The 23,239-nt window shown below is 42.9% G+C and overlaps 1 protein-coding gene across 2 annotated transcripts in view; it reads left to right on the top strand.

The window, feature by feature from the left end:
• The first annotated feature begins 2,427 nt into the window (after positions 1-2,427).
• LOC118787754 (granule associated Rac and RHOG effector protein 1-like) overlaps positions 2,428-23,239 on the top strand; it is a 69,758-nt gene continuing 48,946 nt past the window's right edge. For both annotated transcript variants that reach the window (XM_036543402.1, XM_036543401.1), the window contains exon 1: positions 2,428-3,448. In XM_036543402.1, the coding sequence (XP_036399295.1) occupies positions 2,951-3,448 (498 nt within the window). In that variant the 5' untranslated portion in view covers positions 2,428-2,950. The remainder of the gene's footprint in view (positions 3,449-23,239) is intronic.

Here is a 23,239-nt window from a genome sequence, read left to right as displayed (position 1 = left end):
TATGACTAGAAAGGACCTGCAGGAAGGTTTAGCTGACACAGGTACACTGTTGCGCTGTGCAGCGTTGCTTGCACAAACATGATCTGCATGGAAGAGTCATCAGAAAGAAACCTTACCTGCGACCTCATCGCAGAAGTCAGCGTTTGAAGTATTCAAAACATCTGGATAAGCCAGAGGCATTTTGGCATTTGGCTGTGCACTAATGAATTAAAAATGGTGTTCTTTGGCCACAATCACCAAAGGTATGTTTGTAGAAAAAATAGAGCAGCATTTGAGGAAAGAACACCTTGTCAACTGTTAAGCATGGGGGTGGATCTATTATGCTTTGGGGTTGTGTGGCAACCAGTGGCACAGGAAACATTGCACAGGTAGAGGGAGGAATGGATTCCGCTACATGTCAACAAATACCAGAAGTAAATGTCACACAGTCAGCCAAGAAACTGAAGCTGAAAAGAAGCTGGCTTCTACAACAGGACAAGGATCCAAAACATACCTCAAAATCCACCATGAACTACTTCAAGAAAAGCAAGCTTAAGCTTTTGGAATGGCCCTCACAGTCTCCTGACTTGAACGTCATTGAAAATCTATGGATAGATCTTAAAACCTGCTGTGCATGCAAGACGGCCCAAGAACATCTCAGAACTAGAAGCGATCTGCAAGGAAGGGTGGGTGAATTCCTAAGTCAAGATTATAAAGACTATTAGCTGGCTACAAAAAGTGTTCGCAAGTTGTGATATCTGCCATGGGTGTCCAAACTTTTGCACATGCCACAATTACTATTTTATTTTATTTTCTGTTTTTTACATTCATTTGTTAAGTTCATGAAATCAAAAGTAGTAGTGCATTAACATTTGCAGAAAATGTCGTTTTTTAAACTGTTTGCTGCTGAGGTTGTGTTCACTACTTTTCACTTCAAAAATGTGTAATTTGTTCAGGTGTGCCCAAACTTATGTATACAACTGTACCAAGAGGTATTAACTTTGTGTGTGTGCTCAGTGCATCAGATGAACCAAATGGTGTCCCGCGGATTAATTTTTAAGCACTTTTGTCCTGGAAAAAGAATTTATATTAATTTCAAACTCATAATAATGGAAGCTGCACACTAAATTCAGAGGGCAGTGTAGGTGTCCTGTAAAGACACAGGCTACTTTAACAGGCTTGCCAGCTTCCTCCTGCTGACTGATGCATAGCAGTGTTTTTTTCCTGGCATTCAAATGAGATGATGCAGATTGGGTGTTCATTTACATAATGACATAAGACCGGAGAAGGTGGAAACACAACAGTTTGCCTGTGGGCCTAGACTACTCGGTGCTGAATAGTCATATTGTGACTCCCACAATCTGTTCTCCATTCTGAAAGACCGCTACTGTTATCCAACAATGAGACTCTTGCAGACGATTTTTAAGCACTGTGATTTTTAGTTAAAAGGCTCACTCTGTTGTACATGGCAGCTTTAGCAGATCTTTGTCTTTTCAGTGGAACTATTGTGATGAGCACTGGTCTTAAAATATAGCCTAGTCATTGTATGAATTGGGGGACTAAGTAAGAGGCCTATGTTGAAAATTGAATCACAAGATTTCAGTTTAGTGAATTCCTTCCCGGCTCTTTTGCTGATGCTGTTCTATCTTAATTATTCCCTGAGATATAATTTTAGTAAACATTTCAATGAAGCTGCATGATAGGCTATAATATCTGTGTATGTCATTGTGTCATAAGTGTCTATATTTTCTCAGGTAAGATGTAGACAGTTACCTAATGTCAGGACAGTTTTAGTGCTGCATATTTTTAAGTATGCAGAGTGCTGCATATTTTTTTTCACAGCTAAATTTTTACTCTCAAGTTTAAACATTAAGTAACTTTATTCATGTTGTAATGAAAGTAATAACAGCTTGACTTCACTAGGGACAGGAAAGATATATTTGTACGTGTGAAATGTAGCCCATCCGTTATCCTACGATGTTGTAATATGTATTTTCTCTCTCTCTCTTTTCTCCCGGTATCGCTTTAAGGAAATGTCCTAGAGGCCTTACAGATATACTTGTGCTTTGTTGCTTCAGACTACCATTGTGGAGAAGCTCAATCTGGAAGCTGCACTCATTTCCGCAGTGACCGTAATAACTACCTCAGCTAGAAGGAGGAAAGGAGAAGGACGCCTGCAAAAACAGAGTCCCACAGGGTTTTTAAACACAAAGCCATTTGGGAACTCCATATGAGGCCCGGGCGAGATACGAAGAGCTCCCCCCTGCACTACATGGAAACCGTCGATGGGCTGGATCTGTCCTTAAACCTCAGCCCAAACGGAGAAACCCCCACACCAAGCTTCTCTCTCACAGTGCCAGGGCACTGGAAGCCTCTGCCATTTAGTTACTTGTCTCATTTTTTGTTTTTATTTTTAATTTACTCTCCTTGCTGTTGACCAGTGGTCCCCCCCCCCCCCCATATTTAACAGCCTTTACAGATTCACGTTTTTATTCAAGGTGTGCGTGTACACAAGAAGGAATTTTTCCACTCATTTGAAGAGAAGACTTTTCAAAAGAAGCACTTTTTGGTTTTCCTGGACTTAAGTAAATACCCACCGGGAATGTGAACAAATTCAAACGAGTGTTACACAAGTGCTGGAACAGCATCCTCAACGCGGTGTCCCTCCGCCTTCCAGCACTGATAGCTTTCTGTAAGGCTCTCCTCTCTGATGGTTAAATTGGATCTGCAGCAGGGCTGCATGCGAAAAAGAACTACCCAGTCAGCAAGTGGTGAGCCTACCTTTTTCCTTCTGTTTGTTCTGCCACCACAAAGCCTTTGGAAATGCCTCCTAGGCAGACTGTACCCTTAATCTGTCTTTTAACTAACTAGAAAAAAATTTAAGTTTGGAGCAGGCCATCATTGTGAAGCAGAGGTCAACAAAGCCAGAGAGTCCTGTGAAAAAGCTGCTACTGGAGACTCTCGGGCCCTTATGTATTGTTGCAGTGCACAAGAAAGTAAAATGGATTACAAGCGCCGCTTTTTGCTTGGCGGGTCCAAGCAAAAAGTGCAGCAGCACCAGCAGTACCAGATGCCTGAGCTGGGCCGGACTCTCACCGCCCCTCTGGGCTCTGGTTGCACGGCGCCCGCCCCTGTGGGGGGCCACCTCACCCTGTCTGGTGCCCCTGCCCCCGCTCCCACCACCACTGCTGTCGCCGACATCCAGCAGGCCATCTCCAAGTACCTGGACGCACTCAACTTGTTCTGCCGAGCCAGCGCGTTCCTCACCGACCTCTTCAGTGGCGTGTTTAGGAACTCGCACTATTCCAAAGCAGCCATGCAACTGAAGGACGTGCAGGAACACGTCATGGAGGCAGCCAGCCAGCTCACTGCCACAATAAAGCCCGAGATCGCCAAGATGCTGATGGAGCTTAGCATCGGGGTGGCCAACTTCAAAGACCAGAAGGACTTCAGCTTGCAGGATGTGGAGGTAGGGGATCCTTCTGTTTTTAGCTGTGTTTAAATGGATGCCACTCAGAGGTTACGTTAGACTTTCTCGTTGTCCGTCATTTTGACGGACAGGGTCATAAAAATTCCATCATAATCTATTATTATCCGTCATTTTAATTTTCATTTTTAATTATGTCATATTTAATAGCATTTAATTTTCATTCATTCATTTTTATTTTTTAATAGTTAATATACAGAACAAGCTTATGGACTATGCATTTATAAGGGCATGGAGAGAAAAGCTGAACTGAGACACCGACACTTTTCATGTCAACACCACATGGGTTAAGTATCGAAACGTTCTTATACAACCGGGATCTACTGGACCGAATCGCAACGCAGATTTCGGTCCCACTTAAATGCCTGAGCGCTGTCGATTGAAATATTTGCTGTCTGGTGGTCCAAAACAGATGTTACAGTACTGTTATTTAGTGTTTAATTGTTGTAGTTGGGTTAGGTTTTATTTATCATGTGAATTTGTTATGTGGAGTGTTTTGTATTTATTTATATTTATATATTGAAGTAGGCTATACTTTAAACTTTTAGCAGTTAATATATTGTTCAATTTCAAGTTCAATTTTGCCTTAGCAATAAAAAAGCCGTTCTTTAATGTCGTTGACTGGTGTGAATTACTTAAAGTTACGGTAGGTCGCCCTCACTGTTCTAATCTGTCAAAATGATGGACAGCCTTCAGATTGACGGATCATTGTTAAAAAAATTCAGTCAGTGACGGAAAATATTCGTTTAACACGACCTCAGATGCCACTTACTGGACTGCTTCATTTTTCATGGTGATAGCATTTCTTTGTTCACCTGCTTTTTCAGTAAGCATTAGGCCTGTTAAAGACATTCATAGAAACCATTGATCAAGTAATTGCTTGGTAATGAATAGGTCTGCCCCGTAATAGTTGACTAAATGTTAGTCGATGCGAAGAGTCTTAGTCAATCAAGTTTTCAGTAGTCAGTTAGTTGCAGAAAAAAACCCCTCAAACTCCATTCGGGAGCTGTGCCTTGTCGTTAAAAAGTTATTAGACTATGTTGGGCAGGAAATCATCCAAAGTGTGGGATCATTTCGAGCGTGTAAAGGACAACCCCAAGAATGTGACATGCAAACTGCATGCAAAGATTCGCCTATCATTTATCGACCTCAAACATGACTTATCATCTGAAACATGTAGGGGAGAGCCGGTACAAAACTAACACGGGGCGAAAGTAACATGGCGATTTTCTCTGAGCCCATACAAGTCTGATATGCCTGACTGCGTCAGCATGTACAGCATGCAACACTTACCAGAACCCAGAAAAATCGCGTGGATACATGATACTTTCGCGGAGTTATACCTGAGAAGCTGTTTTCTATCACGGAAAGTAAATTCACTCTAGCTGTAATTTTTTTTTTTTTTTTTTTTTTTTTTTGGAATGAGAATTTGTATTTATTGTTAATTAGTAGTTGAACACATCCTGAAGTTTGCCATATCAAAGTTTCTCAATTTTGAAGCAAGTCAGGTTTAACTGTCAGGAGACATTGTCGGGACAATTGTAACAGTTGTTTCTTTCGTCCCTCTACAATAACAACTATACTTATTATATTATTATACCGAAGTCGTTCCACATTTGTACAAAATATCACTTTGGTATTGATAGAACACACACGTGAGTTGTTGATCACAATTACAATTAGTTATTGTCTGTAATGTTATCTTTTAAAATGACGCTTATCTGAAAAGTGTTACCATTCCGGCTCTCCCCTAAGTAGCTTAACATTATTATCCCTTACGTTCGTAACTTATTTTTATTCAATGTAGCGCGCTGTTACCATGGTTCGTTATGTTTTCATTAGCGTTATTAATCTTCTCATAGTTTACAGTTAGCATTTGCTATATTTTTTTTTAACGTTAAATCACTGTTTCTTCAAACCTAAAATTACCTTGAATTTTTTCCAATCTAGTGTTCTAATCGCACCGGTTTTAGTATACGCGCTAAACGGCTAATCACACTGGTGTGACTTTACGTATGAAAGGGTTATTCCATTAGGCTAAATAATTAATGGCCTAATTAACCTTAACAAATTTCAAAGTTAAGGTTATATGCAGCTAAATAAATATATTGTCATATGCACTATAAGGCTTATCCAAGTGTTCGTGGGGACTGGGGAAGCTAAATTACCTCGCTTAAAGCATGTTTAACTTCATGTTCTGTTTTTTATTTATCATTTGTTTTATAAGTTATTGTGTTGGTGTTACAAGTTCTTAAGTTGTATTATGTTATACCGTGTAGAAATAAATTAACAAAATGTTCAGTCTCCCTGCTGGTTGTTCCGACACATTCAGAATCATTACTGCTTTTGCAGTTAGCATTGTCATTAACAGACGGCTCGCTTCGCGCATGCGCTTGTAAAATTTATCATTTAAAGGCTCATTTTAACAGTTTTGTATTTCTCTGTAACGTAACACAGTGTTAACAGTGTTAGGCTACTTATAACATTCTTCCTCAGCCCTGGAACTCAAACCATTTTCTGATGTTCCAAAAAAATATATATTTAAATAATTAAATTAATGTCACGACTGTCACGCGACGACTAGTCGACTAATGGCTTGAACTAACGACTACTAGTCGACTAGGAAAATCTTTTGTCGGGGGCAGCCCTAGTAATGAAAGCCTTAGGGGAAACTATTAGAGATTAATTGGAAAAATTCTGGGAATATATCCCTTAAAAGAATTGGATCAGAGTTCCTTCTAAGAGCCAGCACACTATATATAGCCCAGCGCAGCGATATTCAGTGCTTGAATTTGCTTAATTTACTTAGGGTTCTCTACCGTCCTTAAGAATGCATCGCTTTCTCTGCTTAGCTGTGCAGTTGTGTTCAGTGTAAAACTCAAGATGAGATGTTCGTGTGAAAAGGCAAATAGCTTAAATAATAGAAGCCCATCTGTGCCCATCTTTCCCACCCCTCTCTGTGTGCACCACAGTGCTGGCTGTCCAGGGTCACAGCATGCCCTTTTATGGCCTCACAGTCTTTGCTTCATGTAGTTCTAAGAAAGCAAATGTGTCCAAACCCAAATAAGCACTCAAAAGCATCAGTGTACTATGTTGGTTTATTTGGAAAAGCCTAGTCATGGCATGGCAGAGTTTGTGTGTACAACTCAAATGCATTTCCACAAGCATAAGGACCTGCTTAATCAACCTCGTGTGTACATTGCCAATATACAACATGCAAAAAATCTGTTAGCCATCTACAGTGGATGTTTCTGAGAAGTGAGTGAGCTTACAGCCTGATGCTCTCTTTCCGTAGCTCAGCCGCACTTACAGTCTGGCATGGAGAGCTGGGCTTGTTCCTGCCAGATTCATTTACATTTACATTTATTCATTTGGCAGATGCCTTTATCCAAAGCGACTTACATAGGTTACAGTTCTTTACAATGTTATCCGTTTATACAGCTGGATATTTACTGAGGCATTTGTGGGTTAAGTACCTTGCCCAAGGGTACAGCAGCAGTGTCCCAGCGGGGGTAGGACCGGCAACCTTTCAGTTACAAGTCCTGCTCCTTAACCACTATGCTACACTGCATAGATACACTGCAAGATTCCTCTGGAATGTTCTGGAACAATGCAGTCCTTTGCAGTGATGAAGGAAGCAGTTGTGTCTTTAGCTTGTAGCTGGGCTTCATCCCCATGTCAAGCGCATTTTGTTGCATTCTCTCTTAATCGAATTTCTTAGCCTTCGAGTGTTCTAATGATTATAAATAGTGATAAATTATTTTTATGTATTATTAAACTCAATGCAAATATTTAATGTCGCTGTAAATCTGTCGCTGTGTGGGGCCTAACCCTCTCCTCACCCTCAAAAATTCTTTGTTCTGCAGCTTGTACTGTGCATTATTTTTTTTGGTATTTTTCAAACATTGTTGATCAGTTTCATGTGAGTTAAACTTCAGCTTCAACTTGGTCAGGATGTAGAAGGGGGTGCATGACCTAAAAAGTTTGGGAACCGCTGGTGTAGACTAATGTTAGGAATGTGTAGGACCACTGGTCCAGCAACTGCATATATTTCTGAAGGAATGCCACTGTGCTGCAGCGAAGGCCGTCACAGCCTAAGGTGGAATTGCTTTTGTGTGATGATTCTCAGCACCGTCCCTTTGCACCGTCACGTATGTGCCTGGTGGCTCTGTGGCCCAAAGTGGGATAGGGGTTGTGTTTCTCGGGAGTTCAGTCCACACAGTGACACACTCTGATTTTCACAGCCCTTTTGTGTTAGCTTGTAGTATAGCATTCATGGAAACAAAGACCGTACGGCAAAAGATTTGACATTTGGAATGATGACAAAAATGGAACTTTCAAAGGGTATTATTTGTTATTAAGTGCGAAAGAGATGATTTCAACATCCTAAGTGCGAAAGTATTTTGGCATGTTTAGATCTGATATATTTAGCTAGTCAACGAAAAAGTTTGGGGCTTAAGGGAATGCTGGAATGTGAAGGAGGGTTTTTCCCCTTTTTGTTCCCTTTCACCAAGAACCCAAAGAACAGATGGGATGGAAAACAAAACGGGTGTTTTTATCTGAGTCAGGCTCACTGGCTGCTCGGAGAGTATTGCCTGCCAAATATGCAGGCAATAAACCACAACATTTTAGAGTCTAAAATGTCGTGGTTTATTAGCAGGCTGTCTACTGCACTCATGAGCAGAACCACAGAGCGCCTTATATGCAGGCAGGAGGGAGTGCAAAATGGGAGGCCGTGAAAGCGTGAGCTGCCAATTGTACAAGTGCTTTGAAGCCATAGGAAAAGCTGTGTTGCTGTTCCTGTAGAGCATTGCAGTACTGTGCGTGATTTGAGCTGGCGTTATTAATGTCAATGGAAAGTGACCTGTTTTTTGATATTCAGTCGAAGGTATTCAAATGTGCAAGTGTCTTGTTTATTTACCATGCTGATTGAACAGAGGAATAACAACCAGTAACATTAGCGTTTATATACTTTGGGCTCTGGTGCTCGATATTGGTGTTGTCTGATTGACTCCGTTTGTGAATGGCAAAGCTGTATTCAGTCATGTAGTGTTCAGTAGAGATTGTTGCAGCTCTGGCCACAGTATCATATGTAAACATTTGGTTTTGTAACTCTCACATGTCTAGCAGTCACTGTGTGCCGGGAGCACCATAATCAGCCCCTTCACTATGGTTCAGTGAGGTTTCCCATGCAGGTTTGCTCACATAACATCCAGTGTCATGGCTCTGCACTCTGACACAAGACAGGCTTAAACCCCTTGGGGATGGAAGCTTCACAGAAGACTGTCCTATGTTACTCAGTGTGGAGCTGAACAGTTGATGGTATTTAAGCATTTTCTGTCGTTGTGTCAGCTTGCCAGCCAATCAGTCGGGCAGTCCTTTAATCAGCACATCAGACTCCTGTGAACAGCCTCATTAATCGAACAGTCATGACCATGTCATTTTGGTGCTGTCACAGTTGGCCAGTGCAATGAAAGGCTATTTTAAATGTTGTGTAATTACAATCATCCTATTTAATCACAATCAGTCTGTTTAAAATATACAGACTACAATTTGCTAGTTTTAAAGTAATGAAGTTCAGAAACTGTTGCTTCATATATTGCCTCAGTGTTCTGTTTACAGTTAATGTTACCAGATGTTCCCAAACTGAGAGTAGGCCATATTATTCACATGTAATAGAGTGGAGTATATGGCTTAAGTTTTGTGATGCAAAAAATAACAAGAACACTGAGTCTGTTTAAAGTACAATAAGTCCTGATCGAAGGCTTAAGACATATTTAACCAATCATCTTGTCAAAAAAAGAAAAATAGTACTTCTGGATAAAGGAGAATTAGGGGCTGCAAAATGCCCCAAAAAGGGTTTGGGATGCTCCAGCTGGACAGGGCTTGGAACCCCAAAGCAAAACAACACATAGGAATGTTCAACCTCGTGTCCTCGTCTGTCCCTAACAGGACATGTTGCTCTTGGCACTATATGTCCATCTTAACAGCTCAGCCTAAAAATATTTTTAGCATGCACACATAGAAGCAGCCCCTGCTGCAGACATGGCTGGCACAGCAGGCACGGCCGACATGGTATCCCCTTGCTTGCTTTTGCTAACTGTATAAACCTCAGCACTTCGTAAATCTGATAGGCTTCTTCTCTTGCGGTTGTAGACAATGATAGTCAGGTTTGGGGAGTAACGGAATACATGTAACGGTGTTACGTATTTAAAATACAGAATATGAGTAACTGTATTCCATTACAGTTACCATTTAAATTGATGGTAATCAAATTAGTTACATTTTAAAAATATGTAGATTACTGAAGGGATTACATTGGGTTTTTTATGTAATTTCATTTAAATCTATCCAATGATAGGCAACTCTGGGGTGTATCTCCCAAATGCCCCTCACGAAAAAACTGTGCTTGACTCACAAGACAGTAGAATGGAGAGTGAGACAGAAAGCAACCAGCACAACTTGTTTATGTCAAGGAAATACTAGGACCATTTTACTTTCAAACTTGGCAAAGGTCGCAACATAACAGTACAATGCAAGATGTGTTTGCCAGCAACCAAACTGCTATCGGCTTCAAAAGAGTCAACCTCTAACCTGAAGAAGCATCTTGAAGTAAGTTCTCTTTTTCATTATTTAAGATAATATTGATTGCTAGCTAGCTATCTGACATAGTTTGTCTGCACTGGATTAGCTATTCAGCTAACTAGTAGGCTAGTAGGTATAGTATTAAAGCTAACTAGCTAATGAGTAGATACAGTGACAAAACAAGTGAAATTTTCCATGTTCAAAACTGTGATTACTCCAACAATTTTACACTACGTATATTATACATTAAATTGTTAAGCTACTCCTTTCTCACTCACAATGTATTTAGGGTGGCTCGTGCCTTTTCTAACTCATGTTTTCATGTAATGTATAGTTTTTGAATTAACATTTACAATTCAAAACTGCGATGAAATGCCCATAGACTTAACATGTAGGGTGCCAAAATGTTAGCCACAACAATGCTAAGTGAACATTCTAAAAATAACCGTTCAGAACCTTATGCTATGTTCACACTGTCAGTTCAAATCTGATTTTTTGCATATCTGATCAGAATCCGATCTTCCTGATTAACTGTCCACATTATATATTGCAAGTGATCAGATCCAATCTGTGTGTCCGGGTGGCAATCCTCATTTTCGGTCTTATCCACATTAGTAATGACATTGTGCCTGGAAGTAAAGGTAGTTGAACAAACCGAATTGGGGGGTTATGAAATGGGCTTGCTTATTTTTGACAACATGGCAATGTGGAGCCGCGGCACATGTTTAGTAAAAATGATGAGACAGCGTCAGAGACGGAAGGGGCTTGCCTGCTCCGCTTTATTTCCTGTAGTCTTCACCACCGGTATCACTTTTCAATGGATCCGTCCGCCACCAAACTACCATTTTTCATGTAGCCTACATGTGATGTACACGTGAACTATAGGCTACGTGGCGCCAAACGTCACAGATGTTAAAAAAAAAAAAAAGAAAAAGAAAAAACCACCTAAAATATGATCAGAGCATTCAGACCCAAACAGATTTGCAAAATGCGATTTGAATCAGATTTCAAACCACATACGAATGTGGTTTGAAACGGATTTGTAAAAATCGGATCTTGTGATTTTTGGCTGTTCAACCGCTACTTATGATCGGATTTCAATCGGATATGCACATAAATCGGATTTGGACTGACAGTGGGTGTGTTTCCTTAATAATTGGATTCAAGCTCAATCGGAATGAAAATGTCTCATGTAAACACCTCGATCAGAATAAAATGGGCTACCCCAGTCTGATCGAGATTTCAATCGGATTGAAAGAGGTGTAGATTTCTCATAATCCGTTTGATCGGAAAATATTAGCCATGTAGATGCTCAATCAGATTACCTTCTACACTTGGAACTTTCTGTGCATGTTCATTACGTGAAGTAGCCTAATGATGTATTGACATTTTACTATGCATGGCAGAGTAAAAAAAAAAATGGCGGCCAGTGCGAAAAATTGGTTGACGACAGAGACCACGCTTATGTTAAACATTATGTCCCGTGCTGCTTCTTCATTTGGTGATCGGATCAGTTGCTTTATGGGTCCATTCATCATCCCCTTACAGAATGTGTACACAAAGTTTTTCACAGTGCTCCTGTGGACTCAAACTGGTTTGAAATAATGTGGTTTTCTACACAGCTACCGAGTTTGTATAGCACAATTGCGACTCGCATTGTGATAGGAATGGGAACTCTAACGGTAACCTCCTCTGATGCCAAGTACTACTCCGTCATTGAAAATAACTTCATGAATGACTGTCGTGTCATCCTGAAGTTGTTTCTCCATTCCAGATCTGTGAATAGATGTAGGACAACTTTGTCCCACCAGTCCTGGCTTCGGACTTCCATCCACATCTGTTTTGGTAGACAGAGTGGGTTGCAAATGTATTGTTCTGTACAGGACGGTATCCCGGCACAAAACATCCAGCGCTCGCCTTCTTTCATTCAGTATCTGTATGAAATGGAGGTTTCTTTCGAATTGTTGCTTTGTTAGAATTGAGAAAAGAATTGAGAAAAGTTTGGCTATAATAGCTTATGTGGCACATCCATATTTGAAGACGGTTATGCGGGAATTCTGGATGCTGGATTTTGCGCATGTCAGTCTATTCCGATTGTACGCTTGTGACATGTAAACATGCACAAACTATCCGATCACTTTCATGTAAACGGTACGTTCAGAATCATCAATCGGAATGATTTCATTCCAAATGAAAAAAACTGTGGGCATATAAACTTAGCTAGTGTGAACATAGCTTTAGTCGGATGAACATTCTTTAAAAAACCATTCTTCAGATTCCGTCTTGCTCTTTCGAGTAAGTCTATTAAAATATTTTGAAAACTACTTTTAATGTACCGTTGTGATTTCATGTACCTGTTTGTCTAAATGTGAAAAGTTCAGTAAAATAGACCTTTTAATTATGTTTTATGATGAAGAGAAAAGACTATCGGTAATGAGAATTATACTGGTGCACATCCTTTGAAAACTTTCATAACTCAAGTTTAGTTATTTAGATTTTGACATCACTTGGACATTCACACTTTTACTTACATACTTTTAAAAATTAAAAACACAGTTCAGTATTCTGTAATCTGTAGTGGAATACATATTAAAAGTAACCCTCCCAACCCTGCTGATAGTTGACATTGAAGCCACAGATAAAAGCATTTGACCCAATTGGGAAGAACATTTTTAGTCAGTGGTTGCCACTTGCGTGTTACTTTCCATCCAAGGTATGGCTTTCAGCCAGCAGTTTATATGGAAGAATGATGCACATTAGGGGTGCCAAGAACAATTGACGTAGTCAACTAAAATCGATGACCAAATTAGATGCCAATGAATTAAATTGTCGATTAGTTGGTGACGTCATCGTGTGTGTTTTTCGTGCTGACTCGGAATGCTCAGACATGTTGCCTAAAATACGTTGCTTTACTGGAGTGAACAGTAGAGATGGCAACACCTTGATGACTAAAGACCTCAAAAGACCTCAAAAGTGTGGCAGCATTTCACTTTCACATGTTGTTCGCATACATGTATTCATTAGCGTTATTAAGCTTCTCAGAGTTTTCAGTTAGCATTTGCTATATTTTTTTTAGAGTTAAATCGCTGTTTCCTCAAAGCTAAAATTAGTTAGAATTTCTCCAATCTAGTGTTCTAATCGCACTGGTTTTAGCATACATGCTAAATGGCTAATCACACCAGTGTGACTGTACGCACGAAAGGGTTAAGTGGCACCGAAATAAGGGACCAAAATCTGCGTTGCAATTCGGTCAGGTAGCGTTCGTATAGGAACCGGTGCCATATTGGTACCAGGTTTCGGTACCCAACCCGAGCCCCAGGTCACCCAGGTGGCCTCATCCTCCAAGAAAAGGGAGTTAGTGGGGGACTCAATCATTAGAGGGGTAGATAGCATAGTGTATTCACGCGACAAGGAGCATAGTCTGTTGCCTGCCTGGTGTCCAGGTTGGAGACATGGATCCTTGCCAGAGCGGGGGAGAATCCAGTAGTCATGGCCATGTTGGAGCCAATGACATAGGAAGGGGTAGGTTTGGGTTCTGCAGGACAAATTTATTAACATAGCTGGGAAGATTAGGAACAGAACCTCCATGATAGTCTAATCTGGAATTCTACCAGTACCACGTGCAAGCAAAGGAAAGCAAGCCTTTATATGGAGGTTTAACACGTAGCTACAAAACTGGTGTAGGAAAGAGGGGTACAGGTTTATGGGGCACTGGGACTCCTTTTGGAACAGGGGTGACCTGTACAAGTGGGACGGGTTACACCTGAACCGGAGGGGTACAGCTGCACTGGGCCAACGTATGCTTAGGGTAGCAGAGGGTTATTTAAACTAGGGTCTGGAGGGGCAGGGAGGTTATACAGTGAGATGGGTAGGGATAGACAGACTGCTGGAATAGAACACACTATGGCTAGTATTTTATTATTTTAGTATTTTATTAGTAGTGAGGGAACCATGATTGTAAATCAGTCAGAGCAGCACTGTAATAGTGGTAGTTTTGAGCAGCTGAGAGTGGAAAGGAAAGACAGGAAATACACACGCAGTACCCTGAAATTCCTCTGTTTAAATGCTAGAAGCATAAAAAATGCAGACTGTTATCAGATAGTGTTTCCTGGATTAGGTGTTAAACAAAGGGCTGAGCAGGCGGTTGAGACAAAGGGTGGATTTACAGACTGTTATCTTGGTTGCTTCGCAACCTTACAGCCCCCCCTTTGATGCTTGTTTTGCCAGGACTAAGCATCATCACACCCTAGTCCCCAAACCAAGGACGTTCCGTCCATATACTCACCACATTTGTAAGAGGTGTGCCGGGGCGGTGAGGTCCTGTCTTAGGTTATCCTCTTCGCATCAACGTGTTTACCCGTCATTGGATCCTCACCTCATGCCACCAGTCTGAATTCCAGTGATAGTGGAGATGTGGGCCTTGTGCAACAATGACTGGGTTATGCTGGAGGGCCGTGGAGTGAAATGCCATCAATTACCTCATCCACCCTGCCCATTGAACACAATCATGCCAGAAATTCAAGGTTTTTCAAAATAAAACAAATACAATATAAAATTCTGCACTGAACACGAATTAAAATAAGACATCGGCCTTGAAAGTTATTTCCCACAGAAATCCGGATTATAAAATTGCTTGATCATCACCATGCATTTGGTTAATCAAAACACCATCTTTGCCCCTCAGACCTTGCTGAGCTTTAATAATATGGGTTTCCTTCCTTGCATAAAAGACATGAGTGTTTTGTCAAGTTCAGGTATGTCAAACTTAAAATCTGGAATGTCTTCAACAACCTAATTTGTCTTCAGCAGTGACATACATGGTTTGTTGTGTTACATTTACATTTGGAAATTTATAGGGTCCAACTGTCCAGGCACTCTCAGGAACAATACAAAAAGAGGTATAATTGCCTTCAGCTTCAGTTCATTTTTCCTCATTTGAATCAGAATCAGAATCGGAATAGACTTTATTGTCATTGCACGGTGGGGTTACCACGAAATTGTGGGTGGTCTGCAACAACAGCGCACTGTGGAACATTTATGTAAACACAATACAAATAAGGCACACGACATAGAAAAAAAAATATATATACAAAATGTACAATAAAATACAAAATTAAAAAGAAGACGCATTGTAAATAAAGAGAGATATGAAGAAAAACTTGTGCAATAATATGGCCTCTTAAAAACTACTTAAAGTGCACAGTGGAATTGCACGGTTGTATTGAGGTAGAGGGTTGGGGGTTGTCAGTGTTTGTTAGCAGTCCATATGGCCCAGGGGAAGAAGCTATTGGTTAGTCTGGTGGTGTGGGACTTGATTGACCTGAAGCGCCGTCCGGAGGGCAACATCCATCCAGTTAGAGATGACCAGGAAGCAGTGGTCAAGAGATCTTTGTACATCCCGGTTACACTCTCCTGTCTGCGCTGCTTGTCCATGTCTGGTGGCCAGGCTGTCAGGTTGACCAGGAGTGGAATGTGGACCCACTGGACATTGTTATCCAGGACCCCTGGATATGGCTGTGTTATCACTCCTATTTGAGGGGCTGGCTGCTGCCCTGGGCACCTTCCCGTCACCACTACAACTGGCAGAATATCACCAGGAGAACCTTCCATTTTTTGCTTCAAAAGACCTACAGACAAAAGAAAACAAAACGCACAAAGATTAATCCCCCCCTCTCATCACTCAGGTTTTTGGTACGCTTTTAACTGATCCACATGATGCCACTTGGCTGTAGATCATCAAGTCTTTTGTTTATAGCATACCTTGTAGGTTGAGTCTCCACATTTTAAATGACAGTGTATGGTCCTTTCCAATTAGCCGACGATGGTCCTTGTAGCGAAGGGCAAGAGCAGTCACCCCACCCGGCCTCGAACCTGAGTCTACGGGGTACCAAACATGCGACTTTGACCATGACACGAAAGAGCCAGGCTCGTTGGTATGGCAGTCAGAGCGCATATTCAACCATAGTGGCAGCACTCCGTCACACTGCCCTCCCCTTCGGGAAGCACGCCCATGCGCTTCACGCACCAAGGCGTCCCCCACGCATCTCCCACCATACTTCTCCCATCCCAGGGTGCCCCACTCACTGGTGCTTCACCCATCTCTGGGGTCCCTCACACACCGGGGTCAACAGAACCTGGGGGTCCCTCGTACAGCTCACACACTGGGCATGGCACCGGTGGCCTCGTGGCCAGCCATCCCACTGCTGACACCATTTGAGCAAAGGGCGAGAACAGTCACCCCACCCGGCCTCGAACCCGGGTCTAACGGGGTACCAAACATGCGACTTGGACCACGATGCCAAAGAGCCAGGCTCGTTGGTATGGCAGTCAGAACTCAACCGTAGTGACGGCACTCCTCCACAGTCCTCCATGGTGGTAATTCTTCACCATCAACTCATCTCAAAGCTGCGCTCATTTACATCATGGTCATAATACATTTTGTTGTATTTTTGAGTGGAGCCAATCTGCTTTGCTGCTTGTTGATATATGGTGGGCAGGGAAGAACACAAACTTTTGAAGAATTTTTCAGCAGACCACCCTTCTGGGTATTTCCAGCCACAGATGCTCAGGCATGCACATTTTCCTGCCTGTCATCAATTCATGAGGGCTGTAACCTGTGCTTTTGTGGCAGCTCCCTCTCCGGGACATGACAATGCTTGGGAGATTTTGTACCCAATCAGGGCCATTGTCCAGAACTATTGTGGATGGTGTGAGATATGCAGGTGGTGCTTGATTCCCAATAATTTGACTAAATTGCTGTGGATTTGCCCTGTAAAATGAGTGCCTCTATCACTTTCTAAGCTAAGAGGTAAGCTCCACCTGCAATACACTTGCTCCCATAACACTCGTGCTGTAGCAAGGGCTGTGTCACAGTCTAACGCCGCAATGAGACTGAGACATACACTATTACGGACGCGCAATATACGAACATTGCAACAACACTTTTTACATCCTGCCGGCAGAGCAGACAACATTTGTGTTAAGTGTGTATTTTCTATGTAGTGAGCTAACTAGCTGTGTTTTGTTGTAAATGTAGCCACATAAAGAGCCCGCTACCCTGTTCTGAATAAGGCCTGTCAGGACAGCAATATTAGCATTTTAAATAACAATGTGCTTATATTTTAACAACAGCGGGTAATGGGTATAAAAGACGACAGATCAATAAAAGCATTTTTAAGAATGTTTAATGGTAAATTTAACATTTAAAACTCAGTAAAAGGAACGGAAACAGATGTTTACCTGGTTGTTTCATTCACTGCCAAACAGGAAGTGGGGAGAACCAAATACTATTTCTGCAGAGGGGTAGTGGGTACTACCACCTGTTTGTTTGTTTTAAGGGGGGGAAATAAATGGATACATAATTGTTAGTTATTATTTGTATTTAGTACCTCCTTTGTTATTCTTTCGTTTTTGATTGCTATTTAATTCATGGCCATGTTTGTTATGTATTGTTTTATTATTTTCTGTTTTGTTGTGATAATTGATTTTGAGGAAATGGAAGGTGCCAGTAGGAGGAGCTTCACCCATATAACCAGTGGGGTTTTACAGCTCTAGGGAGTTATTGTTGGAGAAGTTTGTTGAGGAAGGTGGATGCTAAACTTGGATCTGATTTTCACATTTAGCCAAGCAAGCATAGTTTCTTTTTGTTTTGTCTGTTTATTTTGTACAGTTTTTGTTTTTCTAAAAAGATTAGCACTGTATATTCCTGCACTGCCACCGCTCTCCACCATTTGCCACCTGTAAATAAATTCCACCATCAGCACCTCAACACTGTTCCTTCGTCTTCTGTGTCCTCCGCCCTCGGCACACCCTAACATTTGGTGTCAGAAGAGGGATCGTGCCTATCAGAGGACAGAGACTTAACTGCCATGCCTAGCCTGAGCTCACAGAGGAGCCAGAGACGTCGTGGGTGCAACAGCAGTTGAACCAGAGTCTGCCCAACAAGTAACTGTTTCTGGCACTGGAGGAGATGCTGCTCTGAACACCTTAGCAAAGATGTTTGAGAGCTTTATGATGTACCAGAGGGAGCGTGACGAACGGCAGGAGAGAGAGGCAGCATGGCAGGAGCAGAATTATAGAGTCCTGAGCCACCAAGTCACCCAGTTGCAGCTGGACATGGAGCACACACGCCAAGCTGCTCCGCGAAGACCAGCCACAGGGCTGTTAGACTGGGAGCCCCGGCTAACCAAGCTGGAAGAAAAGGACGACACAGAACACTTCCTGACAACTTTTGACTGCCGGTGGCGTACAAGTGGCCAAAAGAGGACTGGGCTATCCATCTTGGCAGAGCCAGGAGTGCTTTCGTTGCCATGAGTCCAGCCCACACCAAAGACTGTGATCTGGTGAAAGAGGCTGTGTTGAAGAAATATGAGATCAGCACAGAGACCTATCGCCAATGTTTTTGCGCGAGGGAGACGCCAGCAGATGAGTCCCCGCAAGAGCTGTACACTCGCCTAAAAGACTTATTCTGTAAGTGGGTACAGTACGACAGCAGCAGAAAAGAGGCCCTGATGGACACTGTGATCCTTGAGCAGTACCTGCGCGTCCTGTATCCGGACGTGAGGACCTGGGTGAAGGAGCACAAGCCCGCCACTGCTGCTGAAGGTGCCAAACTGGTGGAGACTTATATCACCACTCACAAGGGACCTACCGTGCTGCAGCCTGCCAGGGGTAAGTCTGATGGGTCTGGGAAAGGTGGTGGTTTTTCAGCGCAGACACACAGCCACGCTAGAGTTTTTAAGCCACATACATTCAGACCTCCCCCATTCAGATATTGTGTGTTTTAACTGTGGAGAGGCTGGGCATACCAGCCCACTTTGTCCAGTAAGAACGCCAAAATCTACTAGTCTTTGTTATGTGCCAAGGCCCCCTAGGACATCGCCTCTGCCACAGGATGTAGAGCCTGTAGTTACCATCAGGGTGTTCACGGACTCTAGTGCAAGCACGGTTTGTCCCAAGAGACACTTGGAGCGAGGAAGATCCCCTCACAGTCTTTTGTGTGCATGGGGATAAAACTGAGCTCCCTACAGCTTAAGTGTATATTGAGGTTAATAAACAGGTCTACCTCATGAAAGTAAGTGTAGCAAGAGAATTGCCGTATCCCATCCTGCTTGGGACTGACATGCCCATTCTGCCTGACTTAGTTCCTGACTTAGTTCGACTGCTTGGTATGGGGTTGTGACAAGAGCTCAGGCACGACAGAGGAGTCAGGCTATGGGAACACCAGACGCAGTGCAGGACACGCTACAGATTATGCCTTTCAATGGGGAGGACATAGTTGGGGAGGCCAACACGAGAGGAGAGGTATGAGAAGCGCAGACAGCAGGTTGGGGAGGCGATGTTACAGGCAGCTGTGGAGACTGAGCAGGAGGCAGAGCCAGACCTGGCGGAAGCTGACATTACCTTCCCTGCTGACCTTGCCATTCTACAAAAGAATGACCCAACTTTAGCTACTTGTTACAAGCAAGCTGGGGAGAGCTGCAGTAAATTCCTAGGGAAGGAACGTTTTATTCTTGAAAAAGGTTTACTCTACAGAGAGAGTGAGGATGGAAAACAGTTAGTCCTGCCGGAGTCCTGTAAGAGGGAGGTGCTAGAGCTAGGGCACTTCATTCCCTGGTCAGGAAGATGGGGCCAGTGACATACGAGGTCTGCATTCCAACCCACAAAGAGCCACTGCAGACCTTCCACATCAACATGCTGAAGAAATGGCATGCCCGGCCACCACCATCTACGTCAGCAACACCGGCACCACCACTACAGGCCCTGTTCGTCTGCACAGTGGAGGAAGAGGAGGAGGTCAATGAGCAGTATTTCCCCAGTGCCCAGCAGAGGAGTTAGCTGGACTTGCAGCACCTGTCAGAGGAGTGAAGGCAACAAGTCCTGAGGTGCATACCAAAGCAGCTTTTTATGGACAAACCTGGTCGAGCATCATATCACCCTGAAAGACTCTAAGCCCATTCGCCAGCCTGTGTACCGGGTTCCTGAGTGGCTTCTTCCAGTTCTGAGGGAGGAGCTGAACGCAGGACCTGGGTGTGATTGAGCCTTCAATGAGTGAGTGGAGCAGCCCAGTCATCCTTGTTCCCAAGAAGGACGGAAGCCTGGGGTTCTGTCTGGACTTCAGGAGGCTGAATAGCGTGAGCAAGTTTGACCCCTATCCAATGCCCCGGGTGGACAACTTGGTAGAGTGACTGGGAAAGGCAAGATACCTCAGTACCCTCGACCTCTGCAAGGGGTATTGGCAGGTCCCGCTGATCAAGGACAGCAGGGAACTGACTGCCTTCAAAACACCTTTTGGTCACTTCCAGTTTTCTGTGCTGCCCTTTGGCCTGCATGGGGCGCCAGCGATGTTCCAAAGGTTGATGGACTATATCCTGAGGGGGACTGAGGGTTTGTCTGCCGCCTACCTTGATGACATTATTGTTTACAGCCACACCTGGGAGGAACACCTTCACCATTTGCAAGAGGTGTTGTCGAGGATCAAGGGGGCAGGGCTCACCATTCATCCTGACAAGTGCACCCTAGCTAAGGGTGAGACACAGTACCTTGGGGTTGTGCTGGGACATGGGGTGATCCAACCACAGGTGGGGAAGGTTGAGGCTATTAAAGCTGCGGAGTGGCCAACCAAGAAGGGGGTGCGGTCATTCTTGGGGCTGTTGGGGTGGTACAGACGTTCAGCAAGAGCAGCTACCCTCACTTCCCTTACTAAAAAGGACAAGCCCAATAGGGTGATATAGATTTCTGAATGTGAATTAGCTTTCCAAGACCTGAAGGACTCTCTTTGTTAGGAGCCAATTCTGCAGAGTCCAGACATTGAAAAAACTTTTACTGTGCAGACTGATGCATCAGAGCATGGTCTTGGGGCCGTGTTGTCGCAAGGGGAGATGGGACAGCTACGGCCCATTGCTTACATCAGCCGGAAACTCCTTCCACATGAGTCGAAATATTCGACTGTGAAGGAGTGCTTGTGTTAGGGTGTGCCGAGGGCGGAGGACACAGAAGACGAAGGAACAGTGTTGAGGTGCTGATGGTAGAATTTATTTACAGGTGGCAAATGGTGGAGAGCGGTGGCAGTACAGGAATATACAGTGCTAATCTTTTTAGAAAAACAAAAACTGTACAAAATAAACAGACAAAACAAAAAGAAACTATGCTTGCTTGGCTAAATGTGAAAATCAGATCCAAGTTTAGCATCCACCTTCCTCAACAAACTTCTCCAACAATAACTCCCTAGAGCTGTAAAACCCCACTGGTGAAGCTATATGGGTGAAGCTCCTCCTACTGGCGCCTTCCATTTCCTCAAAATCAATTAACACAACAAAACAGAAAATAATAAAACAATACATAACAAACATTGCCATGAATTAAATAGCAATCAAAAACGAAAGAATAACAAAGGAGGTACTGAATACAAATAACTAACAATTATGTATCCATTTATTCCCCCCCCCCCTTAAAACAAACAAACAGGTGGTAGTACCCACTACCCCTCTGCAGAAATAGTATTTGGTTCTCCCCACTTCCTGTTTGGCAGTGAATGAAACAACCAGGTAAACATCTGTTTCCGTTCCTTTTACTGAGTTTTAAATGTTAAATTTACCATTAAACATTCTTAAAAATGCTTTTATTGATCTGTCGTCTTTTATACCCATTACCCGCTGTTGTTAAAATATAAGTGCATTGTTATTTAAAATGCTAATATCTCTGTCCTGACAGGCCTTATTCAGAACAGGGTAGCGGGCTCTTTATGTGGCTACATTTACAACAAAACACAGCTAGTTAGCTCACTACACAGAAAATACACGCCATACAAACACACACTTAATACAAATGTTGTCTGCTCTGCCGGCAGGATGTAAAAAGTGTTGTGTTGCAATGTTTGTATATTGCGCATCTGTAATAGTGTATGTCTCAGTCTCGTTGCGGCGTTAGACCATGACATTTCCCCCACCTTCTCCTGATGCCACTTGAGGCGTCCTTGAGAGAAAGTCCACTGTACAGTTCTGGGACCCTGCTCTGTACAGGACCTCGAAGTCAAATGGCTGCAAGGCAAGCCCCCCACCCAGCCTTGAACCCAAGTCTACAGGGTACCAACCATGCGACTTTGACCGCAACGCCAAAGAGCCAGGCTCGTTGGTATGGCAGTCAGAGCGCATACTCAACTGTAGTGACAGCACTCTGTCACAGGCTGTGTCTGCCTTAATCGGAAATGGGCGGCAGTGTAGCATAGTGGTTAAGGAGCAGGTCTCGTAACCGAAAGGTTGCTGGTTCGATTACTGCTGGGACACTGCTGCTGTACCCTTGGGCAAGGTACTTAACCCGCAACTGTCTCAGTAAATATCCGGCTGTATAAGTGGATAACATTGTAAAGATCTGTAACTTATGTAAGTCGCTTTGGATAAAAGCGTCTGCCAAATGAATAAATGTAAATGCTTCAATCCATTTTCTGAATGTATCAAGCACCACAAGTATGTATCTGTAACCACCTTTTTGTAGTCAATTTGTAGATTTGTCTAGGGACCTTCAGCCAAACATGTGGGTCTTAAGCGTCCTTTCTTTCTGACATGAGTGGGGTTCATCAGTGCACATGTTAAACAATTTGAACAATATGTGTTTACATCTTTCTCAATTTCTGGCCACTGGAATTTCAGTCGGTCTTTCACTTTCTCTGCCCCAAGATGCCCCCCCGGTTGTGAACATGATATAAAATATCTGTTTGCAATCCTGGTGGTGGTATCCAAGCCATTTCATCAGGTGTTTTGTACAGTAAGATATTGTCATGTATCATCAACTGCTCATTAAATTTGGAGAATGGACCTTCCGTAATCATCTCATTGTTTTGTTTTTGTTTCAATACTTTGCACATAATTGGATCACTCTGTTGGGCATTTTTCAAATCAGCTGGCTCAGGATGTGATATCGCTGAAATGGGATCATGACAACATGAATCAGGCACTGGCTGCCTTTCTAGTCCACCCTTCTTCGCTAGTTCATCCACTACTAATTTAGCATTTCCATGCACACAAGTACCTTTCTTTTGGTGAGCTTTTACCTTTAGTAATGCAAGACTGTTTTTGTGAGATTTGGCTGCATTGTACAATACTTGGATTGGGCCTGCATGAATTAGAGGCTATCCATCAGCACTTGTGAATCCACGCTTATGCCAAATTGGTAAATATTCCGAATCTGGGA

Source organism: Megalops cyprinoides, chromosome 13, assembly GCF_013368585.1.
Source record: "Megalops cyprinoides isolate fMegCyp1 chromosome 13, fMegCyp1.pri, whole genome shotgun sequence".
NCBI lineage: Eukaryota > Metazoa > Chordata > Actinopteri > Elopiformes > Megalopidae > Megalops > Megalops cyprinoides.
The sequence above is the reverse complement of the archived record's forward strand: the minus strand, read 5'-3'. Positions and strand labels throughout refer to the sequence as shown.